The following is a 26,586-nucleotide window of genomic DNA, read 5'->3' on the forward strand; positions in this document are numbered from 1 at the left end:
GACTGATCAGCTGTTAAGGCACCCGCTGATACAGTAGCACTGCAACGCAGTGTACAGAGCAGTGTAGTGGCTGGTTTGGTAACTGCAGGTGCAACTCCCATTAAAATCACTGACAGCTGTTTCTGCAACTACCAGCATCGGCCACTACACAGGGGTCGGAGATATCGGTTTCCACTCGTACACTGTATTGTGGCACTGACAGCAAGCACTTGAACAGATGATTGGGTGGGCTCTGCTGCTCGGGCCCCTGGCCAATTAACTATTGGTGACCTACTCTCAATGAAAAAATTGCCTGGAAACCCCCTTTTAAGGCACTTTCGTAAACCAGAAAATTATTGCACAGGGCATAATACATACACACTACTTTTTGGAATGCAGATGTAGTAACAATATACAAAATTGCAATTCGGTTCACTTTGAGATTAAATAAATTGTACTTACCTAGTAGCTCTACACCTCGTGTCAGCCCATAAACGTCAATCAAAGCCCAGAGTGGTTCTGTGGTCCTTACTCCACTGAAGAATAGCATTGCACCAGAATCATTGACTCTGTAAAATACTCGTCCCTTTTTATCCACCCAGAAAGCTATGATGTTTCCTTCATTTGCAAATTCTTCTGGCAGCGCTTTGGCCCAGAATCCACTCTGAGACACGAGGTCAGGACAAGCATATTTGGGTAATGTGTCAGGGTTAATCCTTGAAGGATCTTTAGATGTAAACCCAAGTCTGAGAGCTCCACTCCAGCAACATTGCTTCTTTGTGATCTACAAAAGACACAAGACCACAAATCAACACAATAAACCTTTGTATTTTGTAGATGATTCCATGTTGCTTGGCATTATCATCATCTGTTAACTGTAGTATAGTTTTCTGAAGACACTGTTTAAATCCATCCTTGTATAATAAGATGCAGATGTGAAGTCAAGTAGGCAAAAGGACCAAGGTGGCCCACCCACTGCAAGGTCTCTTGCACACTCTATGTGCCACTATATGGTGTCTATAGAAGAATTAGTACTCTGATGGAACTTAATACAGAGTTTCTTTGTCAGCTTCCCATAGATTCCAACAGAAAAACACTTTATATGAAATATGAGGCCAACCAGAGGTTCAATAGAATCCCACAAAAATCTATTGGTGCCATATTACCCCTTTGTATAAGCTACTTGATATTACACCTTGATTATACTAGTTCTATCAAGTAACGGGTTACTGGAATGAATCTTTCGTGATCATTTGGTGTTTGCTTTTCGACAATTGCATCCACTGAAAAACTTGACTTCCTGGTGATGTACAAATGATACAAAGTAAAGGGCAATGTGTTATCAGAGAAGACTGCACAAAGCTGTTACTATACATCTTTCATGGTTGGCTCTGGTATGACTAATCACTAAAATCATTATCACTCAGCTGTTTACCAAATGGATCTTTCATTGCCATTGAAAGAAGATATCATTTGTCATGCTTGCTATGAAAATCAGAAGCTTCTAAGCCTCTGCTGCCTACTGCTACCCTGCGTAATATTCCAGTGAAGAACAGACAAAACGGGTGGGCAAGAGGGCAGCTACCCTGGGCACATTCATGTTGCAGCCCACCTGGTCCTGCAGATTTTTGGGCCACACTCAAATGTATCAGGTCTGCAGGACACAGATAAAGTTGAAAGCTACAGTTGAGCAGGAAGGCATAGACTCCCTATCCTACTAATCTCCCTACCCTACTAACTCTTAATCATTGCAGAGTCTTTCGGTCCCCCACAGGTGGCGCAAGGCAATAATGTCATCACACTGCCTGTGGCAGGACTCTGTGTCCTGTCTGTCATCTACGCTTCATGTCATTGCCCAATCAGCTACACCACTTTTTCCTAATAGACAGGCCTTCCTGTGTAATGGCGAATGAGATGAGCTCTCTATCAAGAGAAAAAAGGGGCATGGTTAGCTCATGAATTAGAATGACTCCTCTCAGCCAGATGACTCTTCTCTGCTGGATAACTTTGGAATCCCATTGTGAAGGTATATAGGCTCACTAGGAAGAGAGAGGATATTAGAAGTGATTTTTCATCCCCTGCCAGCCAGTGAAGTTAGATTTGGCGATAAGATGGCGGTGAACTTAATCAGCACATAATGTTGGACTTAAGAACAAATTCTGTTAAAAAGTTGACATTCGCTTTAAAGGGAACTTATCATCAATTTTTACTATAGTAAACTAAGCCCAGTGCTAGAATTATTACCTACATCTGTTTTGAAAACTAATTTTCTCATGGTTCTTTATATAGGCATACCTGAGGCAACATTATTTCAAAAATTCCCTTGCCATATGTAAATCATGCAGAACAGTCCAGTTGGCCAGACCGACTCTCTTGTTTGCAGGCTCTTTCCATATATCCTCCTCTCTCTTCTCCTGGTACGTCACCCACGCTGCACTTCAAAGTCTTGTGGCACCACTGACAGGCGCATATGAGCTCCTCTATTGTGGGCAGAAGAACCACGTTCATCTATGCATGCGCCGGTCAACGGGCCCTAGGGTAGTCTAATGAATCACAGTTGCATCCCACAACCAGCACCACATGCTCTGCCACACACGCAATCCAAAATAATAGGTCAGCATGCAAAGCTTCGATAAAACAACTTTTCTATATTTTATTCATTACAATTAAAAAGATGTTACAATATAACAGAGTTGAGTCTCCAATGTGCAGCAGACAAGCGGAAGGAAGGTATACAACATATCAATTGCATAGAAAAATATATAAGTTCAAAAATACATGTATGCAAAACCATATATCAACAAACCATATATGATTGTTGATATATGGCTTTGCATACATGTATTTTTGAACTTATATATTATTCTATGAACTTGATATGTCGTATACCTTCCTTCCGCCTGTCTGCTGCACATTGGAGACTCATCTCTGTTATATTGTAACATCTTTTTAATTGCAATGAAAAAAATATAGAAAAGCCGTTTTATGGAAGCTTTGCGTGCTGACCTATTATTTTGGATCATAGGAGAGGGGCAGAAATAGGGGAAAAGCCTATGAAGAAAACAGCAGGTCCAGCTGGCCCACTAAACTGGTCTGCATGATTTACATATGTCGAGGACATTTTTGAAACAACGATTCCTTCGGTATGCCTATATAAAGAACCATGGAAAAATTAGTTTACTATTGTAAAAGTTGATGACAGTTTCCCTTTAAATGATAAGTAATGAATCAGAAAAAAACCTATTGCACAGTAATTCCTTTATGTGACAACAGCCCGTGCCTGTGGGTGTTGAATTCCTCATATAACCAGATATTACCTAAATATAAGCTCCACCTGTAAAATGTGAATGTATAGGTTATAAAAAAAGACCACGTGTACATATAAAAAGTCGGCTGATTGTATACTTTGATTGTCAGATACCATAAGAAATCACGTATAACAATATGGTGACACCGTCGACTTTTGAAATCCGTTTATTTTTGTAGGATAGCCAGCCAAGACAAAGAGTTTGCACGTAATGGGACTTGACAGGCTTTAGCCGCAATCATCGCGGCTGGTCCAAATATGCTTGTTCGATACGTATCCTTTCCTTCAATTTAAATGAAGGAAGCCAGGCGTGAAGTTTCAGGACTGCGAGCTGTCTATGAGTGTGGTTTCTCTCACAAAATAAATTGTGTACACTATTTTACCCTCACTTGCAGATTTTTACAACCAGTAAAGGCCAGATGTGTTTTCTTTCTTCATGCCAATTTAGCAAAGAAAATTAACATATCCCGAACCAGAATGACAAGCGAAAGCTGCCAGAATATTTTCGCCGTGAATGGTAATTTACTTGGAGGCTCTATAGTGGCATGACCCCATGTCATTGCTAGATGAGGTGGAAAGGTGCAGTACAGTCAGATTTAGGGGAAACAGTTCTTAGTCACATGTTTTATTATTAAAGTATGAATAAACTTACTGACACTTAAAAGGGGTTGTCCGAGTTATTTAAACTGTAGCTAAACAGGTCCCCCCATGCTGAAAAATTACAAACCAGCTAACACTCACCTTTCCTGCCTTACTGCTGTGTCCAGCACCGCCGCTGCATGTCTCCTCTCTGGCTAACGTCTACAGGCTGCAGCAGCCTGTGTACGAGACATCACTGGCTGCTGTAGCCAATCACAGAGTGCAGCAATCAACTGAACTTCTACAGCAGCCTGTGATGACCCACACAAAGGCTGCTGCAGCCTGTAAACTTTACATCAGAAGGGAGACCAGAGAAAGCAGTGCTGGACACAGCAGGGAGCCGAGAGAGGGGAGTATTAGTATTACATTTTTTATTTTTGACCATGGGGGTCCCATTTAACTACAGTTTAAATAACTCAGACATCCCCTTTAAGGCTATGTGGAAAGTTCCCCATTTAAAACCCTACAGGGGTTTTCCAGATTCATGTTAATAAAACTTTTATAACGAAAAGTTATACAACTTTTTAAACAAATGTTTTCAAGTTATCTGCTTGCTGTCAGTGAAGAAAAACATTGTTTATATTGTGAAGCTGAAAATATATCATTTGGATAAGACCGGGAGAAATGTTTTCACCCTCTGAATATCAAGCAGACTTCTTGAAAATCAAGAACTGAACTACAGGACACATTAAAATGTGATATAAATTATCGATAGGTCTCAAATAAGAAAGGCTTAAAAGAGGAATTCCGTTATTAAACGGGTTTCATACTAAGGTCATTTATCATCTATCCATAGAATTGGTGATAAATACATGATCACTGAAACGGAGTCCCGAGTTTCCTGTTCCTTTGCATTCAGAATCTATAGGGCTGCCGGAGGCTGAGTGCGCATACTGGAGCCACCATTCAAACTCTCCCTCACAGGGGTTGGGTGATAAGGAGGAATGGGGAACTTAGGAACCCCCATCTGGCAATTGGTGTGCTACTGTATTGTACCACTATGGGAGATCACCATCTTAGTCATTAACCCTTTGCAATCCAGTTTGTATCCTGGTTTTCCTAGGGGGCTTGCTCTTTTTCTGCCGTTATACAGCGGCGCTATCTGCTGGCTAAAGCCAGTACTGCATGAGGTGACACGTTGGATAGGCTCCGACAGCAGAGAGGCTGGCAATATACAGTAAGAGAACCCGGACGGACGTCTTCCAACATCAGAGCTGTACAGCCTTAAATCATAATGTCTTCAGAGGTCAGACAGTGGATTGGTAAGGGTTAAGGGTTCAAGCAGCCTGAAATATGTAAGAATCTGACTTTGTCTTCTGTTTGCATTTGTATTTTATCAGGATTCTGGTTTGCAGCCACAAGATCCTGCAGCCCTCACAGCTGTTACCAAAGCATCAGAAGTCAGTCAGGTCATGGACTTTGCGAATAATCTGAAATATTCTATAGGAGTATTTTTTTTGATGGCACAATATGTACTAAATGCAGAATATAGTGCTACAGTATGTCCAGACTGTTTCACTCCATGTCAGTGAGGCCAGTTGCACAGCTTTTCAACTCCAGTCCGACTCGACACTACTTTTGCTCTTTTCTCCCAACTCACTTTTGTTGCCCATCTAGGTATCCTTAGATTTGTCTCCTGGTACTGTATAAAGTTGGTGGTCCCATTGATGATATCCAATTTGCGAGGGGTGGGCACTGACCACTTTTACACATTCAGGAACCAAATCTAAGGATTGCCCAAATGGGGGGGGGGGGGGGGGGGGAGCAAAAAAGATTGTCAATAGTGTCAGTGAGGCTGTCACTACAACAGGCATAACAAGTCATCTTTCAATTCAAGATTGAGGTGAATAGACAATATTTCAATATTTTCCCTGTGCCTGGGTTCATTCGGAGATGACACGGAGTGGTCTGCATATATGGAGCAAGAAGACCTTTTGCGCCCCCTTAGGCTCCTGTGCCCGGGTGTGTGACTGCAACCGTATGCAGAAGACAGCGCTCCAGCTGTGTTCTGCATGGACCGCTCACCTGTATACCAGCTGAACGCTCCGTAAACACAGCAGCTGTATACAGAAGACCCTTTGATGATGTTCCATCTCTTCTCATATGTGCAAACAGAATAGGACACAGTTACATAAGAAAACCTTGTCATATGAGCAGCATGCTGTCACTCAGCGGTCTGCTAAAATGTGTCCTTCGTTCTCTATCTATAATAATGATAGGAAGGGAAGAGAGAAGCTTCTGATCATAGGAAAAAGTGGCAACATATTTATAATATTTAATAAAATGACACATTTGTGTACAGAAGCCACTAGCTGGGGATCAATGCTCAGTAGAAAACATGAGAGGACAGAGGAATGAGTGGCATTTTAGGGTTAACTATTATAGAGATGCTATGCCCATTTTCAGTTTGGTAATTCTGACAAATCACTTCATTCAAGTGCTGCAGCTGATAGAAAGGGTCATCGACGTTCCATCTGCGCTGGTACAATGTCACGTTAGAATTCGAACACCGGGAATTTCACTTTATTGTTTCGTTTTCGGTCATTCTGATTACAGTTGAACGCTCTTTCTCAGCAGAGCAGGTTGCTGAGTCTGCACTTTTAAATTGTGAAACCTCTGTTCAAGCCTGATTGATGCGTCCTACTAGGGTTCCAGAATTATAGATATTGTGCCCAATCCTGTTATCTAACAGCTATATAATAAATGATTACTGATAGGTTTACGATAATTAAACTCCCAAGACTAGGTGCCATGGGATGAGATTGGGCGCACTACACTCTAGCCACCAGTTGGGTATTTGCGTTGTGTAGCTAATGCTAGCAAGAAAAGGAACGTACCTTAAGCCGCACTTGTTCATGTATGACTACTGGTCTGTTGCTGAAGGTGATGGCGTTACAGAAGCTAGCCTGCCTCTTTACTGCTTTCTGTGTGGTGTCCATCATGATCTGGGATCCCTTGGCATGAGGATGGAAAAGGAGAGGACTGATTACTAATCCCCCACATTGTGGCATGGGCATGCAGTGCTTCTGCTTGTGATGACATCGATGAGAGGAGGCTGGAAATGTCCCACCTATAGAATCTGAAAAGAAAAAAACTGTATGAGATGATGAACAATATCCAAAATCTCCCATACATTCAGTTCAAGGAATGTCTACGATTAGTGGCGTACATGGAAGGGAGGGTTATAGCAAAGACCAAAATGTGCCCATTATTATGCTGTTGGGTTTTGCAAGCCTTGTTTTGGTTTGCCGGTTGTTCCATGGCTCTTGAAACCATTCTTTACCTGTATTGTATGCTACTGTATTGCCATACAATGTCATAGGTCACCCAAAGGCTCCCATGTTTAAAATAGCAAGAGGAAGAAGTCCTGGAGCCTGCAGCATAAGGAGGTAACCCCTTCAATGTCCTAGACCATCAAGAATGCTATCATTATCCCTGTCAGTGCTCTAGACAATTGCAGATTTTATTATTAATCCCTTAATTGCCATAGACTACCAGGAATGCTATCATTAATCTCTTCATGGCCCTAGACCACCAGGGATGTTACCATAACCCCCTTCACTATCCTAGATCACCAGGGATCTGACAATAAATTTTTCAGTCTCCTAAATCACAGGGAATGTTAACATTATACCTTCCCTACTCAAGACCACCAGGGATATTACCATTGACCCCATAACTATCCTAGACCACCAGAGATATTAGGATTACCCCTTCACTACCCTAAACCACCAGGGACACTACCTTTCATTGCATGGAAATATAAGACTGCATGGTTTCCAGAGAAAAAAACTGCAAAACTTACTTTTTACAATCATTATTTTAAATGGGAGAAGATGTAAGTGGCAGGTAGGCTGGAGAAAGGGGGCCCACATAATGATTTTTCACGGGGGCCCTCAGTTGTCTATGTCCATCACTGCCACATTCTAGCAAAATGTCGTAAAATTAAATCATGGGAATACCAGTATACCTCTTCAATTTTGAACATCACAATATATATATTCCCATGCTTGTAGAAGAAAGACTACTTAGTGATGTGCTCACACAGCTATAAGCGGAATCCGCAGTGAGACTCCTGCAGCTGATTACAGCTGTGAGCCCGGCCGTAAGCCTGCGGACTGTTGCGAAATTGCACTGCGCATGACCACACACTCACACAGGCGGTTATGTTTTGGCTTTTTTGTTGTTTATGTTGACATGGATATCCGGAGCCCATATGCAATTTAATTATATATGTGACCATGGAGAACAATGGGCTCTATGTCACGTATATACACAGTAAAATAGAACATGTTGCTCTTTGTTTTCCGCTCGCGGATTGCACAATTCCTACACACTGATGTGAGCAGAACTGCATAAGTCTATGCATCTATGCATATTTCCAGGAATCTGCAATTCAAATTCGGTTGTGTGAAACCGGCCTAAATTTTTCACTTATCTATAGAACTTTATGATAAAATAATAAAAATAGCAATAGTAATCAGCAAAGTGAAATACATTGTTTCACGCATTCTCGGGATGTGTTTCTAGCTACTCCCAAAAGTAGTTAAAGCTTCCCTATTCCACCTAGAGCTGATTTGCATGTTTCTACAAAAGAACGGCCCGTTATATGTGTAACATTAAAGCTAAACGACCTGAAATACTTCGGCTGATAATATTCCAGGCATAAAGTGGGCATGGAGTTACGGCTCTAAATCACTCTAAATTGACTCTGCACCCAGCAATAACGCTCCCACTGTGAGTAGAATAAGTTGTCAGGCAGCACATTGTGTTCACATATTTCCTCCAGATGGAAGAGTTATTGAGCCATATGTATCCAGAGAGGAGAAAAATAGGACCTCTTGTAGATTAAAGGAACCTGGTACAGCATCAGCATGTTATCACAGGTTAAGCCTGATGAAGAGGTATTAAGTAGCCTCAAAAGCTTGCCTATATCATTTTTGTTTTTTAGCCAATAAAGGTAAATAATAGAGATGAGCGAGCGTACTCGGTTCGGGTGTTTTTGCACACGAGCACCACTTTTTCCGAGTAACTGACTACTCGGACGAAAAGATTCGGGGGGGCGGGGGCGGCGTGGTGGAGCGGGGGTAGCATTGGGGAACCCGAACCGAGTACGCTCGCTCATCTCTAGTAAATAAATAAATCAGTCTTGTTATTTGTATAGCTCCAATTTATTCCATAGCCCATTCAAGTAATTTATTAATTACCCCCCACCAAGCTGGGTGCTCATTTTACCGACTTCAGAAGGATGGAAGGTAGAGTCGACTTTGAGTCGGCTACCTAAACCACGCGGAGATTGAACTCACAATTTTCAGGGAATGTGGTAAAAATTAGATCTTACACAAGCATATGAACCACAATGTATAGGAGATCAGCAACCTTCAGGTCGTGAGCGAGAGCTTAGGACTGCATTCTGCTGCCTTAGCACCCTGAACCACACAAGGCCCTGTATAACCTCTGTAATAAAAAACTGAATTAGGAAACAAAACAATGAGGGGAAGAGGGAATCTGTGGCAACCTTAACTCTCCTTAGATAGTGTCAGGGAATGTGGTAAAACTTAGATCTTACACAAGCATATGAACCACAATGTATAGGAGATCAGATATAACAACACCCAGATAAAGAAAATCACCAGACAGACTTATCCTAACTGAGACGTGAGACTAGACCATAAATCACCAACTTGACCAGGAACACCTTCAAACCAAGAGTATAACCGGCGTCCTCTGAGAGGAGGAGCCAGAATAAATGTATTAGAAATGAAAGCCGATTGGCCGGCTGGGATACACAACTACCAGATGACCAACTTATCAACATACTAGCAAAAAGGTGTCCCCATCAGCTGCCAGCACTGAAATGACACTCAGCATGTGCCGGCAATAGGATCACAAGGACCAGGACCGACTCCGCGACGTCAGCCCAGTCCTCCGACACGGCCGGCAAGCCGTGACAACTTTTATCTTTTTTATACAAGAGTATTTAATATCACATAGATTATTTTTGGCTAACACTGTACCACACTATTTTTCGCTCTACACCTATAGAGGTTCCCTAGAGGCACAATGGAGAGATGAGAGAAATAGACTGGCTATGACTAACATTGTTTCCCTCTGGCATGATAATTGACCTACATCATAGCAGCAGACACTGCAGAATTCAGGATGTGTTTGTATATAGTGAGATGAGCAGTGGTACAAGGCTTGCTGGAATGATATCCTTCATATGTAGAAGCCTGGGTCACCCTTCAGACGTCAAAGCGCAGAAAGACCAACAAAACAGATCTCTCCAGGCCTTAATCACCGCTAAAAATGCAAGTCACACAGAGTATAGAAAAAATGGAAAATTAATCTCCTGTGCTGTACTTTCTGAAAGAATGACAGGAAGATGCCTTCTCTTCCTTGAAATATGTTCTGTCCAGGTTTCCCCATCCGCACGCTCCTCACTATGTAAATATTTCCTACACACATTTCTCATCTCCTCGTCTGTCTTCCATAGCCATTTATAACAATGGACATGTGACGAGGATTGGTCTTTGATATTTAGCTCCATTTAACCACTTAGGCAATAAAAATATATCATTGGTATTCTAATAGCTGCATATAAAGCTTACTGCACACATTAAAGGGTTTCTGTCATTAGAAAAAAAAATCTATACTTACCTATTCCTCCCCAGGCAGTCAACTTACTGCATCTTCTTCCTGACGATCTTCTCTTCTCTGCTGCAGCCCCCCTGGGTCACCTCACCTCCAGCCGGCCGATTCTTCTTCTTCTGGTGATGAAGCATACATCTCCGGCATTCTTCTTCTAGCAGATCAGTCACTAATGACGTAGTGTTCACTGCCTAGCAGGGAGTGCCGAGCTATTTCAGAGACTGTGCATGCGTGCTGTCTCTCTGCAATAGTATATGAACTCTCGTGACGAGACAGCGCGCATACGCAGACTCAGCAATAGATCGGCATTCCTTCGTAGGCAGTGAACGTTACGTCCCAAGTGAGATAATCTACACTGACCTTCCAGAAGAAGAATGCAGAGAATGGACACTCCAAAACAAGAAGAAGAGGATCCGGCCAGCTTGCAGTGAGGTGACCCGGGGGACTGGAGAAGATCAGCGAGGAGATGCGCTAAGGAGTCTGCCTGGGGAGGAATAGGTGAATATTGATTTTTTTTTAATGACAGAACCCCTTTAAAAGTGAATTCCCATCTTATATCTCGCATAACATAATTATTAGGACATTTTAATTAGTGAGTCTCCAACCTCTGGGACCCCATTAATCCTGCAAACAATGGGATAGAGGTTTCTTCAGACCATTTCTACCATAAAGTGTTCCCGGTTACCCACTGTGCAAGTAATGTCAGCGCATCTCCATTCAAGTGAATTTGCACAGTACTACAGATCCTGCATTAGTGTGCAGGAATAAACTGCATCCCTGCTGAATGCAATGCAGCATGAAAAGTAAGAGAAAGGCCGGTCCCACAGGGCCGAGAAGACCACCTGAAAGTCAGAACATACAGACATGAAAGTGGGTGCAAACAGCAGCAAATGAGAGGGTAAAGAGACCCGGGTGTAAAACCAATAAAGTAACAAATTAATATCACAGGCCAATGACTAATTAGAGCGTTACCACCCCTGGCTGATTGAGGAGTCCCACAGCAACCAATCCGGGGAATTTGATTGCTTTGGTAAATGAAGCAATAATCATGACACCTTATTTACATAACAAGATAGCAATGTGCAAAGGGAGAAAATGTTCTGACCTTGGTGACAAAGAAAAATTTATGTCATCCAATTTTCATTTATAAAATAGACGCCAATTATGTCGGATTGAACAGACCGCAACAAATTTAGCGAATGACTGCAGATATGGCAGGAAACCGTTACTTCAAAACACAACTGATAGGACTTAATGATGTACTGGAAGTAGTTCTATATAAAAGAAGTCACCAAGCTGCAACTCAGGTCCCATCATCGGGTCCTAAAAAATATTAACATATGGTTCAGGGCTAATAGACATGACTGTTTGGAGACAGGAGGTAATAGGCTGAACTAGATGGACATATGTCTTTTTTCAGCTCTATAAACTCCTATTTACTAATATCATATTTGCCTTTGTATTCTGACACTGTCCAATCAGTGTTGACATGGTCACCCAGTATAGGCAAATGTCTCATAGACAATGGGAATAATAATAAAGAATGCTAAATGTATTAAAAAAGGATCGGTCACGTGCGCAGGTCAGCCGGGGACGGCTGCATAGCTTCACATTTACAAGTTCTTATTGACTTCAGCAATGTACTTCTTTCTTCTCTTCTCAACTGTGTTCCCCTGTGCCGACAGTCCTTTCATATGGCTGCTGTCACTAGTCTTCAGTCAAGTGGGTGGCCCCTACTGATCACTGTCAATCAAACCTGATGTCATCTATTGACAGTAAGCGGAGGAGACCGCGCACTTGATTGAATACTAGCGCCAGGAACCATATCTAATGACAATTGTGCAGGGTTTGCACAATTTTCTACAGAAGGGAGTAGAAAAAAAAAGTAAATATTTGGGGTCAGCTGAACCCTGGCTGTAAAGTTATTTAACTATCCCAAATAACCCGAAGATGTGACAGTTCCTCTTTAATCCATTTCCATGAAGAATAACAGAGGCAGTCATAATGTAGAGTTCTAAGAAAAGATGTGATTTGAGGGCAGTTGGTCCAAGATTTCTTGCCCTTTCATACATGGGTCCAAGGAAAAACTCATCCGGGCGAGCAATTCGACCAATCTCAATTTGTCCTATATATCACTATGTCCAACCTGAATTTTATGCACTTAGCATTGGAAACGCAAAAGTGATTCTGAGCCACTTATTTTAACCCCTTAGTGACCAGGCCTGTTTGGTATTGCAAGTATAAGGTAGTGCGATGCAAAGTACAAAGAATATGTATTATTATGCATATGAAAAATATGCAACCACATGACAACTTTCCACTGGGTTGTGGCAGGAACTCTCGTTGTGGGACAGTACAGGTGTTTATGAGAATCGAATATTACAGATGTACAGTATATCAGTTACTTAGTGAACTTTGTCGTTAATGGGCCTCTTTGTTTTTGCTCATTTATTAATTTAAAATGTCTGTTGATCTGCGTATAATTGATGTCATCACAGGTCCTTCAGCGCTTGCACTACAGGACCTGTAATGATGTCACTGAAATTACAACTTTTTTACTACAGTATTAGGTCAAGAGGTGGTGACATCCGAAGTCATCCTTCAGACAGTGATTTCATATAGACTACATGTTCGAGAGCAGAACACACATCTCTTTTCCTAAGTAAGGCATAAAGTATCAATGGCGAAATGTCAAACGTCTTACTAGATGAGGAATCTAATTGGACAAAGTGTGGATTGGATAAAGGAAATTGGATGAAATGTCCTGAAACCAAAGATGCTCCACAATTGTTATTTTATGGGAAATGCAAGTATTTGCTAAAATAGACATGTCAGGAGAGGTGACAAGTAGAGATGAGCGAGTATACTCGTTAAGGCACATGACTCGAGCAAGTAGTGCCTTAGCCGAGTATCTCCCCGCTCATCTCTAAAGATTCGGGGGCCGGCACAGGTGACAGGTGAGTTGCGGCGGGGAGCAGGGGGGAGCGGGCGGGAGAGAGGGAGAGAGAGATCTCCCCTCCGTTCCTCCCTGCTCTCCCCCGCCCCCCAAATCTTTAGAGACGAGCGGGGAGATACTCGCTCGAGTAATGTGCCTTAGCGAGTATACTTGCTCATCTCTAGTGACAAGTCTTCTATAAACTGGAAAACATATGAAAACAGTTTTAGGGTGAAGTCACACGAACGTATATCGGTTTTCACGCCGAGCCGATATACGTTGTCCTCGTGTGCAGGGGGGGGGGGGGGAGGATGGAAGAGCCAAGTGCAGGAACTGAGCTCCCGCCCCCCTCTCTGCCTCCTCTCCGCCCCTCTGCACTATTTGCAATGGGGAGAGGTGGGATGGGGGCGGGGCTAATTCTCGGAACTTAGCCCCATCCCCGCCCCGCCTCTTCCCATTACAAATAGTGGAGAGGAGGTGGAGAGGGGGGCGGGAGCTCAGTTCCTGCTCCTGGCTCTTCCATCCTCCCCCCCCCCCTGCACACGAGGACAACGTATATCGGCTCGGCGTGAAAACCGAGCCGATGTATGTTCGTGTGACTTCACCCTTACCAAAACATGTTGTGAGTAAATTAACAATATTAAAAGTAAAATAATAAGGTTAAAAAATACGTAAAAAACTAAAAACGGAAGTCTCGTATGTAACCTACAGGGCGGCACTCCCATGATAAGTCTTATAGACAGTATCAGACGAGGCGGTACAACATGAGCTAATACACAGCATGTTGTACAACATTAGTCAGTGTGTTTGTTTTATAAACACTGATGGAAGCAACAAAAGACTTATTTGTGTTTTCTGTCTGCAGCCAAACGTCGCCGTTTCCTTCATTCTTTTTGTTCCTTCTGTTGACATCCTTGACTTGTTTGTAGATGCAAGCTTCATGTAAACCTCACATGTTCCCAATAACTCCATAAGGGATCATGTCACTTCCCAAAAACAAATAAGGGAAGTCATTTGAAGAAGATATTTCCAGTGATATCACTTGTGTGTTTTAGCAGATCCCGGTCTTACGGTCACTGCGGTGCAGAAACCCCGCCGTTGTATGACAGAGTTGGAGAAATGAAAAGATCCCTACAATGGGCACAGAAGAGTCGCTGTTGAACCTCATGACTCAGTGTTACTTTTATGAGCGTAAAATCAATGTGCTAGACGGTCGGCTTGCAGCGATGATGTTCGGCGCTGAACACTCTGCTCTGCTTTCTTTCTGGCAGATAATACATTTCACTGATGTACTGAGGAGAGGAAAAGTGCCAGGGGCAAATCAATGGATCTACTAAGGAAGGCCAAAGTGAGATACTCCACACAGGCTTGAATTCTAAGCAGCGGGTATATCCCCCATCATTATGGCCAGAGTATAAGTGAGAACTCAGTATACCATGTAGGCATATAGTCAGAGGCGTAACTGGAAGCTCCTGGGCCCCAATGCAAAACCTGTACCAGGGCCCCCAACTATAATGCTTTATTCATAGTACTAGGCTCCCTATATGGAGAAGAGAGGCCTTATGGGCCCCCTAAGGCTCCTGGGCCCAGGTGCAACCGCATCCCCTGCATCCTCTATAGTTACGCCCCTGTATATAGTTTACTAGTCTTGCATCTGATGGCCTGGATCTCACGAGTGCTCTGCTTTTTCTTTCCATAGAAGAGATGGTCTGTTTTCCTGGCAATGAGCAGTAAACAACCAGAGGGCAAAGGAATCAATATCTGCAATATCTGGAGAACGGAGCATTTTGGAAATAGATATCTTATGGATAAATGCATGGTTTTGCAATTTTGAACACATTGAAATAGGATTTGCAAGATTCCCCTGGGAGTCCACAGCAGCTATGGTAACAAAGTCCTTGGGTTGGAAACTATTGGGGAGGACAAGTTCAAACCTGGGGAAAATGATCTTGGGTGGGATTACCCTAAAAATAAGCCCTATCCTGATTTTTCAGGATTTTCGGGGGAGAAGGGAGGTTTGAAATATAAGGCCTACCTTGAAAATAAGCCGTAGCTGCATTTCATTAAAAAAAGGAATACATTACCTTGCAGGCTCAGTCCAGGACCCTCCCGCTGCTCTCCTGAGTTCCAACGCGCTTCTTGCAGTCTTGGCCGCCCACAGAAGATCACTTCTCGATTACGGGATTCATAAATCCCACCTCCACTAAGTGATGGCTCTGATTGGTTCTCAAACACTACTCAGCCTATCAATGCAGTGCGTGATAAACCAATCACAGCAATCACATTGGTTCATCGAGTGCTGTATTGATTGGCCATGAACCAATCAGAGCCATTGCTTCCTGGAGGTGGGATTTATGAATCCTGTAATCAGGAAGTGTCTTGCTAGTGGGACAGACCACTAGATGTGATTGTGGAGGCAGAATTTACTGAGGCTTGTGGTGCATCTGGCGGGGTAATTCTGTCCATGTGAAAGCACCCTAAGGCTAACTTCACACGGGTGAGCGCGGTATGAGGCCTTAAATCCTGCCCCCATATCGCACTTCCCACCATGCGAGATTCCCTGAAGATGCAAGGTGTTTTCAGGTGAAAACAGCCTTGCATAACTTTGGGGATGCAGGGAACCCTCCCAGGATAGTGGAGTTCCTCCCATTGTTTTTAATGGGAAACCTCGCATCACATGTACCTAGCGTGTGGTGCGATGCTGCCACTGGTGGGGGATGCAAAGCGAGAGCACGCACAAGATAGAACATGCCGTGATGTTTCCCACATAGCACAAACTTTTATTGCCCATGTGAAGCCGGACTAATGGAGTTGTCCTATGAAGACAACCTCTTTTTGTATAGAAGCCAGTTGGGTGATCTGCTCATCGCGGTGGAACATTTTCTCTAGAATGGCCACATTACATGGCGGCCATTCAGATTCACTTTATGTTCTGTTTCATAGAGAGGAATCCCTAGCGGGGGGGCCCTGTGTTGTGACATTCATATGCCCTAAGGCTGCCTTCACACTGGTGAGTGCGATATCGGGCCATGATTCACAGCCCCATATCGCACTTGCCACCATGTGAGAGCCCCATAGAGGCGAGGCGTTTTCATGTAAAAACAGTCTTGCATCCCCTCAGGGATGAAGAGAATCCCCCACCACGGCTGTTACAGCCACGGCAGAGGACCGCAGAGTTCTCCCATGGCTTTCAATTGGGCTGGTACTACTGCCGCCGGCCCCATTGAAAGCAATGGGTGCTGCGATGTGAGATCACGCAGAAAGGTAGAACATGCTGCGATGTGCTTCCTGCATAGTTTCGCGTTGTGGTGCTCTGCGGGAAAACATATCTAATGTCTATGACCTCATTCAAAAGAATGGGGCTCATATTTGTGCGTCTCGCAGTGCACAAATCTCGCACGATTTTCTCACCAGTGTGAAGGTGCCCTGACACAGCATTGCACCATTATATAAAGTAAGGGCAGCTAAATAAGCCACAGCTACAATTAATAGAAGAAAGATGGTTTTGTACTTATTCTACACATTGATAATTAATATCATGTGTGAAATGCTGATAATATAACCATCCAGCTCATAAACATGTGTCTTTTCTGCACACTCTATGTTCCTTAACACCACGCCTGACCTTTCTATCACATTGATTATGTAGGTATTATTACGGCATGGGCAGTACGTGTATATATTATTACCTTGTGCTCTTAACATGTAACATCTGTTCATCTAATAGGCTGGTCCCTGACTCATCGCTGTTACTAAACTATGGTGCCCAAAGCTGATAGCAATCCATGTCTCTGGAGATCTTTCTCCTTCTCTTGTCTGCCCCGATAAATGTATTGGTCCATAGCAGTGTGCATGCATAATATAGAGGCAGATAGATGTATTACTGCCACATATGGAACTAACTAGCATATACTTGTGGGAATCATAATCAAAATAGGATCAAAACCCTACTACATAGAAAGTATGTGTAGAAAACTGAGTAGGTGAAATGTGAAAAGTTTGGATCCATTCAAATGAAAGAGCCAATCAGGTATTAAAGGGGAACTCTATCAATAGTATAAGTCGTGATTCTCCTTGTAGGATTTAGACTACTTACTGCATTTGTACAGGACCAAGATTGGTTTTTATTTAATGTCCATACTGGCAATTTAAAGATGTTTTCATTTCAGAGACAGGAAGAAAAAGTTTAAAAAAAACTTTAGGGGAATGTGTCATTAGAAAACAATCTGTTTAAATTACATTTTTATGCAAAACATCTTTTTGGTGATTTTTCTTTAAGCCCTTAACAAACACTTGCTGTAAATGTACGGAGGGTGGTTTCAGGTGGTATATGGAGTAGTAGGCACAGGAGCTGAACCCGATGAGTACCAGCTGTTCCACACAGCTACTACCTGTTAGATCCTATCACGGCCATTTAACTACTCAGATGCTGTGGTCAATGTTGACCACTCCACCAGGCACCTAGCAGGTTGCTGATGGGTTCACATGGCAGCCTCGAGCCTAGAAGCGGGGTTTAGTAGACATTTAAATTCACAACATACTGCTGTACAGAAGAATTGCAGTGTACTGTAACAAGTGATTAAGTAACCACAAGTTCAAGGACTAAAAAGAATAAAAATAACTAATTATTTTATATTTATATATAGTTTTTATAAAGTAGTAATACATTAGAAACGGTATACTTGTGGTATCGCCCCATGTACACGGACACACAGAATACAGTTAACATGTCATTTCTGCTGCACCATAAAAGCAAAACCCAAATGTTGTTTTGTACATTTCAACCCACTTAAAAATGTCAAACCGGTTTTCAGTATGTCATATTGTACATTAAAGGTGTTGTCCGAGTTACAGCATATTGGTAAAAGCCTCGCTGAGCTCTGTTATTGGCTGCAGCCCGTCGCATCCCGTAAACCGGGTGGGACTGCAGCTATCAACAGAGTCTGGAAAGTACAGGCTGTTAGTAGTACACAATTATATATGGACAGGTTTCCAGAGCAGGAACCATTGCTTGTTCGCACATTTTCCACTTTAGCTCATAGAGAGCAACCCTTAAATGTGCTTAAGGCCTCCTGTCCACGGGTGATGATTCGCCGGCGGTAAATCGCCGACGAATCGCGCAGTGTGAAGCTTTCCATAGCGTTGCTATGGAAAGCGTAGGGCCGGCGTCCACAAGTGGAGAATCATAGCGATTCTCCGCTTGCGGGATCTAAATCGAGGCATGCCGCAATTCTCCACAGTGAGTCTATCTGTCAGATAGATCTGTCAGAGATCTCCCGCGGCAGATCTCCGTGGACAGGCAGCCTAAAGGTTTGTGCCAACTTTCAAAGATATCCGCTCACTATAGAATAAGGGATAACTTTGTGATTGGTGGAGGTTTGATTGCTGGGACCTGCGCTGATCACAAAGTTATTTCTTAGGTCTCTTTCACACGAGCTTAGCTATTTTCGGACGGCTGTTTCACGGCCGCCACATGACCGAAAATCATGTGAAATCTGCCTTTTGTGCGACCGTTCATAAGGCCAGGGTCCGTTATATATATGCCGAGGCCAGATTGCCGTTGGGTGTGGGGGGGGGGGGGGGAAGGGTGGGGGGGGATACAGTTTAGCTCTGCTAAACTGCCTTCCTTTTTTTGCTCCCTAGCCGGCTCTCGGAAAGTGAAATTGGCGGTTGCTGGTGTGCTAAGCTCCCACCCCCTCTCCCCCCCTTGTTGGCAGCCAGCAATGGGAGGTGGCGGGTTGGGGCAGCAGTTTAGCAACTGGCTCCTGCCCCCTCCCATTGCAAACAAATGGCAAAGAGCAGAGGGAAGGGGGCGGGAGTTTAGCAGATATGCTGCAAAACTCCCTCTCACCTCCCTTCTCCGGCAGCTTCCATAGGCTCACATAGGAGTCTATGAAAGCCGCCGCCATATTCCGGCCAGGAAGATAGTTCCTGAACTATCTTTTCTGGCCGACGTAAAAGTGCCCGGCCGAAATGCCTATGCGCTATCTTGGCCAGCCACTTTTACACCATGGGAATACACCCATTTGAACTGATGCATCATAAACCAATGCATTCAGATGGGCAGCGAATATCAGCCGGGTGTGATATAGGGTGGCCAATATACGCATGTGTGAATGAAGCCTTATCCTGTGGCTACATTATAACTTTAAAAGCTGGTACAAAGCAATCCCTTTAATGTTTTCTTATTGATAATTCTGAAACTGTCTCCGTTTTCCCAGCTCACATGATAGTGAAGATTCGCTGTCGGTGCTGATAAGTCTCTGTACCAGCTCTTAAAAAGCTTAATTAAAAAAAGAACATTGAAACAAATAAATTATCCAACATGTGGAAAAAATGACCTCTAATGTAAACATCATACTGTAATGAAATACACTCCAGCGGCTCCTCTGTGCTCCTGTAAAGCTCTACATATGGAATAATAGAATGCCGCACATAATCGAGCTTTTGCTTGCATATTTCAGATGCTTTTCTCCAGTCCAAGTACAGGACTTTTTTCTGTCTGTTTTTACCCGAAACACAACATTGTGATGTCCGGATTAGAAACTGAAAAAACAAAAATATGTGTCTATTGAACACATGTACATACTGCAGCTTCTTGGCCTTTCCAAAACATCACAATTAACATCATAATTAAGATCAGTGTCCTTTGCCCGGGTCACGTGACCAGCCGCTGCGGGAACAGGGTAAATAAGCCAGGCAAGGAGGGCAGTGTTTAGGAAACAAACCAAGATTACAGTAGGGAGTATAATGTAAACATTCTGGGGACCTTTCACAGGGGGCGGAACACTGCAACAATGTTGCGGAATATGTCATCCCTGAATCAGCACTAGTAACTGCAGGTTTTGATGCAGAATTCTGCTATTTTCAATTCCACACCGGAATCCGTACATCATGGTGCTGAATATTCTGCAGCACTGTTATGGAATATTCTGTCCTGTGTGAAAGATCCCTAAAAAGGCAATGGAAAGAAATCAAGACTTTGATGTTAACACTATTACAGTTACAACTAATTTTCTAGAATTAATCGGTCTTTTACAAGGAACGATTATCATTCAGTTCATCACTGGATGGTGCAAAACTGAACGATAATTGTTCAATGTAAGGCTGGGTTCACATGGAATGAATTTGCCGCCATGTCAACAAAATTTTGCAGAAATCTTGTCCACACGGGGTGGACAATCCGTCGTGGTGAAGTCGGGTGGAACCAGCGGTTTGTCGCAAAATTGAAAGACGCAGCATGTTAATTCTTTTTTTATTTCCGTTGTGGCTTCACTCCTCTCTGTGGGGAGAGAAAGCCACAACATAATGCCAACGGCTGAACCGCTCCGAAACCCGCGTTTTGCCACGGGTTTTGAAGCTGCGGCTCTCCCGCAGAAATCTCACGGCTTTTCAGTGCGACAAAGCCGCGGGATTTCCGTCTCGTGGGAACCCAGCCTAAATGCTGCCAGCAACTGAATGACAAGCAATGATTTGTTTACTTATCGTTCATCATTCAGTGCAGGCAGATCAAAAAATTGCCCAATCATTCACCTATGAACAACTACCTGTTTATGGTGAATGGAGGTGGGCGACCAGAAGAGATCTCCAGTGCACTCCACCTCCATTCAGTGAGTGATCATCGCTCCTGTGTGAAAGTACACAAGCGATAATCACTGGGACGACTGTCAGGTGCTTCCGTGAACCTACTAACTGAATCTACTGTTCATGACCATGTGGTCAATGGCAAACAATAGTTGGTGGGTAGAAATACATAAATTATGACTTCTGGCAGTGAAAATATTGAAAAATATTCTTCATTTAAAAGTTCTGTAAAAAAATACCTTTCTAGGTCACCAGTTGTTCACACCGCACTCAGATTCGCCTTCTTTTCACTATGATGTGTTTTTTTATGCTCATAGAAGAATCTATCATCTCATTGAACAAATGTTACACAGCAGCATTTCTTCCCTACAAAATGCAGGTGGAGCTACACTGATTGCAGCCGGCACCTGAACTTCTCGGTGCTGGATGCAATCTGCATTCTCCACCTGCGTTTTGTAGGGAAGAAATGCTGCTGTGTAATAGAAGCCTATTGGACGCCGATCAAGTCTCTGACTTAGGGCGCATTCAGACGACCTTATATCGGTCGCGTATTCATGCCGGCCGATATACGGCATCCCTCTTTGCAGGAGGAGGAGGCTGGAAGAGCCGGGAGCAGTGCTCTGAGCTCCTGCCCCCTCTCTGCCTCCTCTCTACCCCCCTGCACTATTTTCAATGAGGAGAGGCAGGGCAGGGGAGGAGCTATTTCCCAGAACTTAGCCCCGCCTCCGTCCCACCTCCTCTCATTGCAAGCGACAACATGGCAGTCTATGGGAGATTGGTACAGCATGTTACCCGGGCAAAACCTGTACACGTAGTATGCTGTGACTACGCATTCGTGGGAGCCAGGCTAAGGCCTTATTCACATGAGCATTTTATCGCAGCTATTTTGGGCAAAGATCGCAGCCATCTGAAGCTTCGGATTTCAATGCATTCATTCAGATGGGAGATGTTTAGGCATGTAAAATCAGCCGGCTGGAAAAGATAGCATATACGCTGCCGAATCCGGCAGCCAATTTTAGACGCAGGCCGGAAAAGATAGGTCTGGCTCTATCTTTTGGCCGCGAAGAAGAACTGCCATCAAAGGGAGGGGGTGGGAGTTTAGCGGCGGCTAGCACCACTAAACTTTCTCCCCCTCCCTTTCTTGGCAGCTCCTATAGGCTTCTATGGGAGCTTCTATTGCCGGGAGCTGTTGGCAAAGGGAGGAGGAGGGACTTTAGCAAGGCTAGCGCTGCTTAACTATGTCTCTATGGCCAATAGAATTCTGTGCTGCGGCGTATATATATAAACAGGTGAGAAAACGCAAGATTTAGTCGTGACTTGGTTGCGGTTTTTTCTCATTCATGTGTTTTTTGGCCACGATGTGGCCGGCCGAAAAAAACACCGCCCATGTGAAAGAGACCAAATACTGAGGAGGTCCCGAAACCATGACCTGTTGAGACAAACTAACTATTGTTAGAGCCACATCACTATCTAATCATCTACCTTTAGGGCGTTTCTCTAATCCGCTCTTTCACATGTAAAGCCATCTCCTGTGATTGATTGAATGTAATGATTAGTTTGGTCACATTATATACAGTGCGAACTACTTCAGAGAGTTTGTAGAAGCTTTACAAAAATCAGCAGTTTCCATTCTTACTCAATCAGTAAATGTTACAGCTATTACACAATATAGTTTCTTTTTAATACACGAGTTCCCTCAACGTTTCAGACGGAGGAGAGTGAAACTGCAAAAGGATTCATGCATTACATACACTGAGCAGCCACCTTATTAGAGACTCCCATCTAATAGCACCTTACACCTCCTATGATCTTCGGAACTGCAGCATAGATTCCACTAGGCCTTGAAATCATTCTGCAAGATAGCTCTGACCAGCTGACAGGAAGGGGTCATCAATTCATGCTGCTTGCTCCAAATTCTGACCCTTCCATCAACATGGTGGAACAGAAATCTAGATTCATCTGACCAGGGGTTGCTTTTCCACTCTCAGTGATACAATTCTTTTTGCTTTTTTTGACCATTGGAGTCTTGTTGCAGCTATCAGAGCATTAAATCGTGTGAACGAAGAATAGCTGCAACTTGGTTTTCGTGATTTTACCCAGCTGACTGCAATGCTCTGCAGTGCACCGATGCCGCAATCCCAAAATCCCTTGGCTACCAGGACAATTAAGGGAATTGCCGCGGGGACTCCCTTCGTCCCCACAGGGACTACCTTTATCTCTGCAGGGACTCCCTTCATCTCCGCAGTGTTAAACTCCCTCCCCATCCTTTTGCCATCCGGCTCGCATAGTCTCCCATGGGAGTCTATGGAATCACCGATGTTGTCCCGTTAAAAGATAGGACAAGTCCTATCTTTAGGGCTCACACCCACTGGTGTTTTTATTTCTTGTGCTGCGAAAGCAAGTGAAAACACTCGCCTCACAGTGCAAGAAAAATGCTGTGAGATCGCCAGTGTTTTCAATGGGACCAGCGGCAGCAGCGCTAACCCCATTGAAAACATAGGGAGAATACCGCGGACTTCTGCCACAGCTGTGACAGCTATGGCAGGAGTTTCCTTCATCCCCGCGGGGACCACGGGGATGAAGAAATCCTCTGCCACAGTTGTCCCAGCTGTCGCAAAAGTCCACAGTATTCTCCTATTGCTTTCAATGGGGTCGGTGCTGCTGCCGGCCCCATTGAAAGCAGTGGTTTTGTGGCAACCCCCGCAGCCTGATTTTCGGGGAAGGGCTTGAAATATAATACCTTCCCTGAAAATCATCCTTAGCTGGTTAAAAAAATCTTTACTCACCTCTCCGCCGCTTAGACGCACCCCCCGCTGGCTCCCCTGTACTGCTGTCCAGCACTTTCAGCAGCCAGGAATTTAAAAATCCACACCTCCCGAAAGGGCTGTGCTGATTGGCTGAGCGCTCAACCAATTACAGGCAGCGCTTAGCTATTCATCAGTCACCGGGCCCAGCGGAGATGACGGAAACTCCTGCCACAGCTGTCACAGCTGTGCAGAAGTCCGCAGTATTCTCCCTATGCTTTCAATGGGGCTAGCGTTGCTGCCGCTGGCCCCATTGAAGACACTGAGCGATATTGTAGATTTCTTCTCTGCGATGCAAAGCTCTGCTGAAACATCACAAATGAGTATGAAGCCATTGAAAATCATTGGTTTCATAATCATCGCTATCGCATCGCAGGGGAAGAAAAAAATCGCAAGTGGGTATGAGCCCTTAGACAGAGAGAAGCCTTTTGACACTTAAAGGGGTTGTCCCGAGGCAGCAAGTGGGTCTGTACACTTCTGCATGGCCATAATAATGCACTTTGTAATGTACATTGTGCATTAATTATGAGCCATACAGAAGTTATAAAAAGTTTTATACTTACCTGCTCCGTTGCTAGCGTCCTCGTCTCCATGGTGCCGACTAATTTTCGCCCTCCGATGGCCAAATTAGCCGCGCTTGCGCAGTCCGGGTCTTCTCCTCTTCTCTATGGGGCTCCGTGTAGCTCCGCCCCGTCACGTGCCGATTCCAGCCAATCAGGAGGCTGGAATCGGCAATGGACCGCACAGAAGCCCTGCGGTCCATGAAGACAGAGGATCCCGGCGGCCATCTTCAGCAGGTGAGTATGAAGACGCCGGACCGCCGGGATTCAGGTAAGCGCTGTGCGGGTGGTTTTTTTAACCCCTGCATCGGGGTTGTCTCGCGCCGAACGGGGGGGGGGGGGGGGTTTAAAAAAAAAAAAAACCCGTTTCGGCGCGGGACAACCCCTTTAATTTTTTAGGTGTGTTAAAAAAAGTGTTCATCTGAAAGAACCCATAGGAAACCGTATAGGTTCTCTTTGATGCGATTTTTTGACGCACCCAAATGACGCTTCAGTGATAGAGGCCTTAGACAGCAAATGGCGCTCAAGCTGGTTGTGCGCTGCTACAGCTCATTTGTGCTAAAAAACGATAAGTTCTAGGCTTGGACACTTTGTTTAAGCATCAGCATTGTATTCTGCAATTTGCTTAACTGTGCGCTGCCAGTGTGTCAGAACGATTCTTCCTCCGACCTCTTGTCGATGGGTTGTCTATGTCCACAGGACCCCCTTTTGCTGGATGTTTTTCCTCAATCTCACCATTCTCCATCTACTCTTGACACTGTTACACAAGAATGGTAATTGTTGATGAATTGGCTCCGGTTAGTCTAGCACCGATGCCCAAACCTTGTTCAAAAAGTCCCTTCACACGAGACGACTGTCAAGAACCCAACAGCTGTCCCACAGACTGCCGCCCGACTATCACTGCTGTGCTTACACAGGAGCGATAGTCTTTCAAGTGAATGGAGGTAGAGCGAGTCGGAATAGTTGCAGCCCATCTCCATTGCAGTAAACAGGAGTCGCTCAACCATTGAGCGACTCCAGTTTACACGGGTCAATAGTTGCTTCCGCTAAAAACAAAGTGACTCCGACAAGTGAGTGATTTCTTGCTCAATGCCCTGGTGACAGCCATATGTACACGGGACATTCATCGCCCAAATTAGCTGAATTCGGGTGATAATCGCCCCCTGCAAAGAACCCTAAAGTCACCCAGATTTTCTCACTCTACTGTGGATTCACATTGGAACTGATTTTATGTTGCACTTGGGGGTCACATGTCTAATTTTGAGATCATGAAAGGGCAGGTGTCTCGAAAAGAGTGGCCATTCGGTTTAGTTGCCCATTCAGTTGAATGTCCGTGGAATACAAAATGTATAGTGGCCCTATCCCAGGTCATTGCTGGGAAATAGTCGGTCCATTTGCTAGGAGTTGTGTTCATAAGAAAACCCCTTTTAAGAGTATTTCTCACAAAAGATGCTTTTAAATGACGACACTTAATGTTCCGCTGCTGAGTTTGCTGCCTGCCTTGTCTTTTTGGCTACGTATAGTAATATAATCAGCAGTGAGGATGAATTCATGGCAATACTAGGACTATAATCTCCGGCTCCAACATTATCCCTACTATAAACTCCAGCTATAGTGACTGATGCTTGTGCTTTGCAGATTACATAAGATCCGCTAAAGCCTCTGCATTGCAGGTAGTTCCAGTTCAACCCGGATTTATCTTCAGTCCAGGAGAATATTAATATAAAAGACTAAAACGAACAAAGGACAGTCTGTCTTAAGAAAAGGACTTGTGTTACTCAACTTAAAGGGGTAAAACAGGTTCATCAATATAAAGCTTATACTTTGTGAATCTTCACCATATTAAAGATCTTTGCAGTAGACATTGAACTTCTTTATATAGCACATATGTAATCTGCGGGGCTGTACACAGATTGTCGCACTGGGCCCTGTCCCATGGCGGATCACAATCTATATTCATCCATTAGTGTGTTTTGGATTGTGGGAGGAAACCTACACAAACACAGGGGGAAGATACAAACTCCATGCAGATGTTACCCTTGGTTGGATTTGAACCAAGGACCCCAGCACTGCAAGGCAATAGCACTAACCACAGATCACATCATCATCTTCTAGATGAAGACAATA

At 44.0% G+C, this 26,586-nt stretch overlaps 1 protein-coding gene across 1 annotated transcript in view; it reads right to left on the reverse strand.

Moving 5' to 3' along the window:
- Window positions 1-26,586, reverse strand: part of NEURL1 (neuralized E3 ubiquitin protein ligase 1) — a 90,410-nt gene that overhangs the window by 45,018 nt on the left and 18,806 nt on the right. The window contains exons 2-3 of the mRNA XM_066600887.1: window positions 6,763-7,004; window positions 442-763 (exon numbers count right to left, since the gene is read on the reverse strand). Of these exons, the coding sequence (XP_066456984.1) occupies window positions 442-763; window positions 6,763-7,004 (564 nt within the window). The remainder of the gene's footprint in view (window positions 1-441; window positions 764-6,762; window positions 7,005-26,586) is intronic.

The sequence above is a fragment of the Eleutherodactylus coqui genome, chromosome 4 (genome assembly GCF_035609145.1).
Source record: "Eleutherodactylus coqui strain aEleCoq1 chromosome 4, aEleCoq1.hap1, whole genome shotgun sequence".
Classification (NCBI taxonomy): Eukaryota; Metazoa; Chordata; class Amphibia; order Anura; family Eleutherodactylidae; genus Eleutherodactylus; species Eleutherodactylus coqui.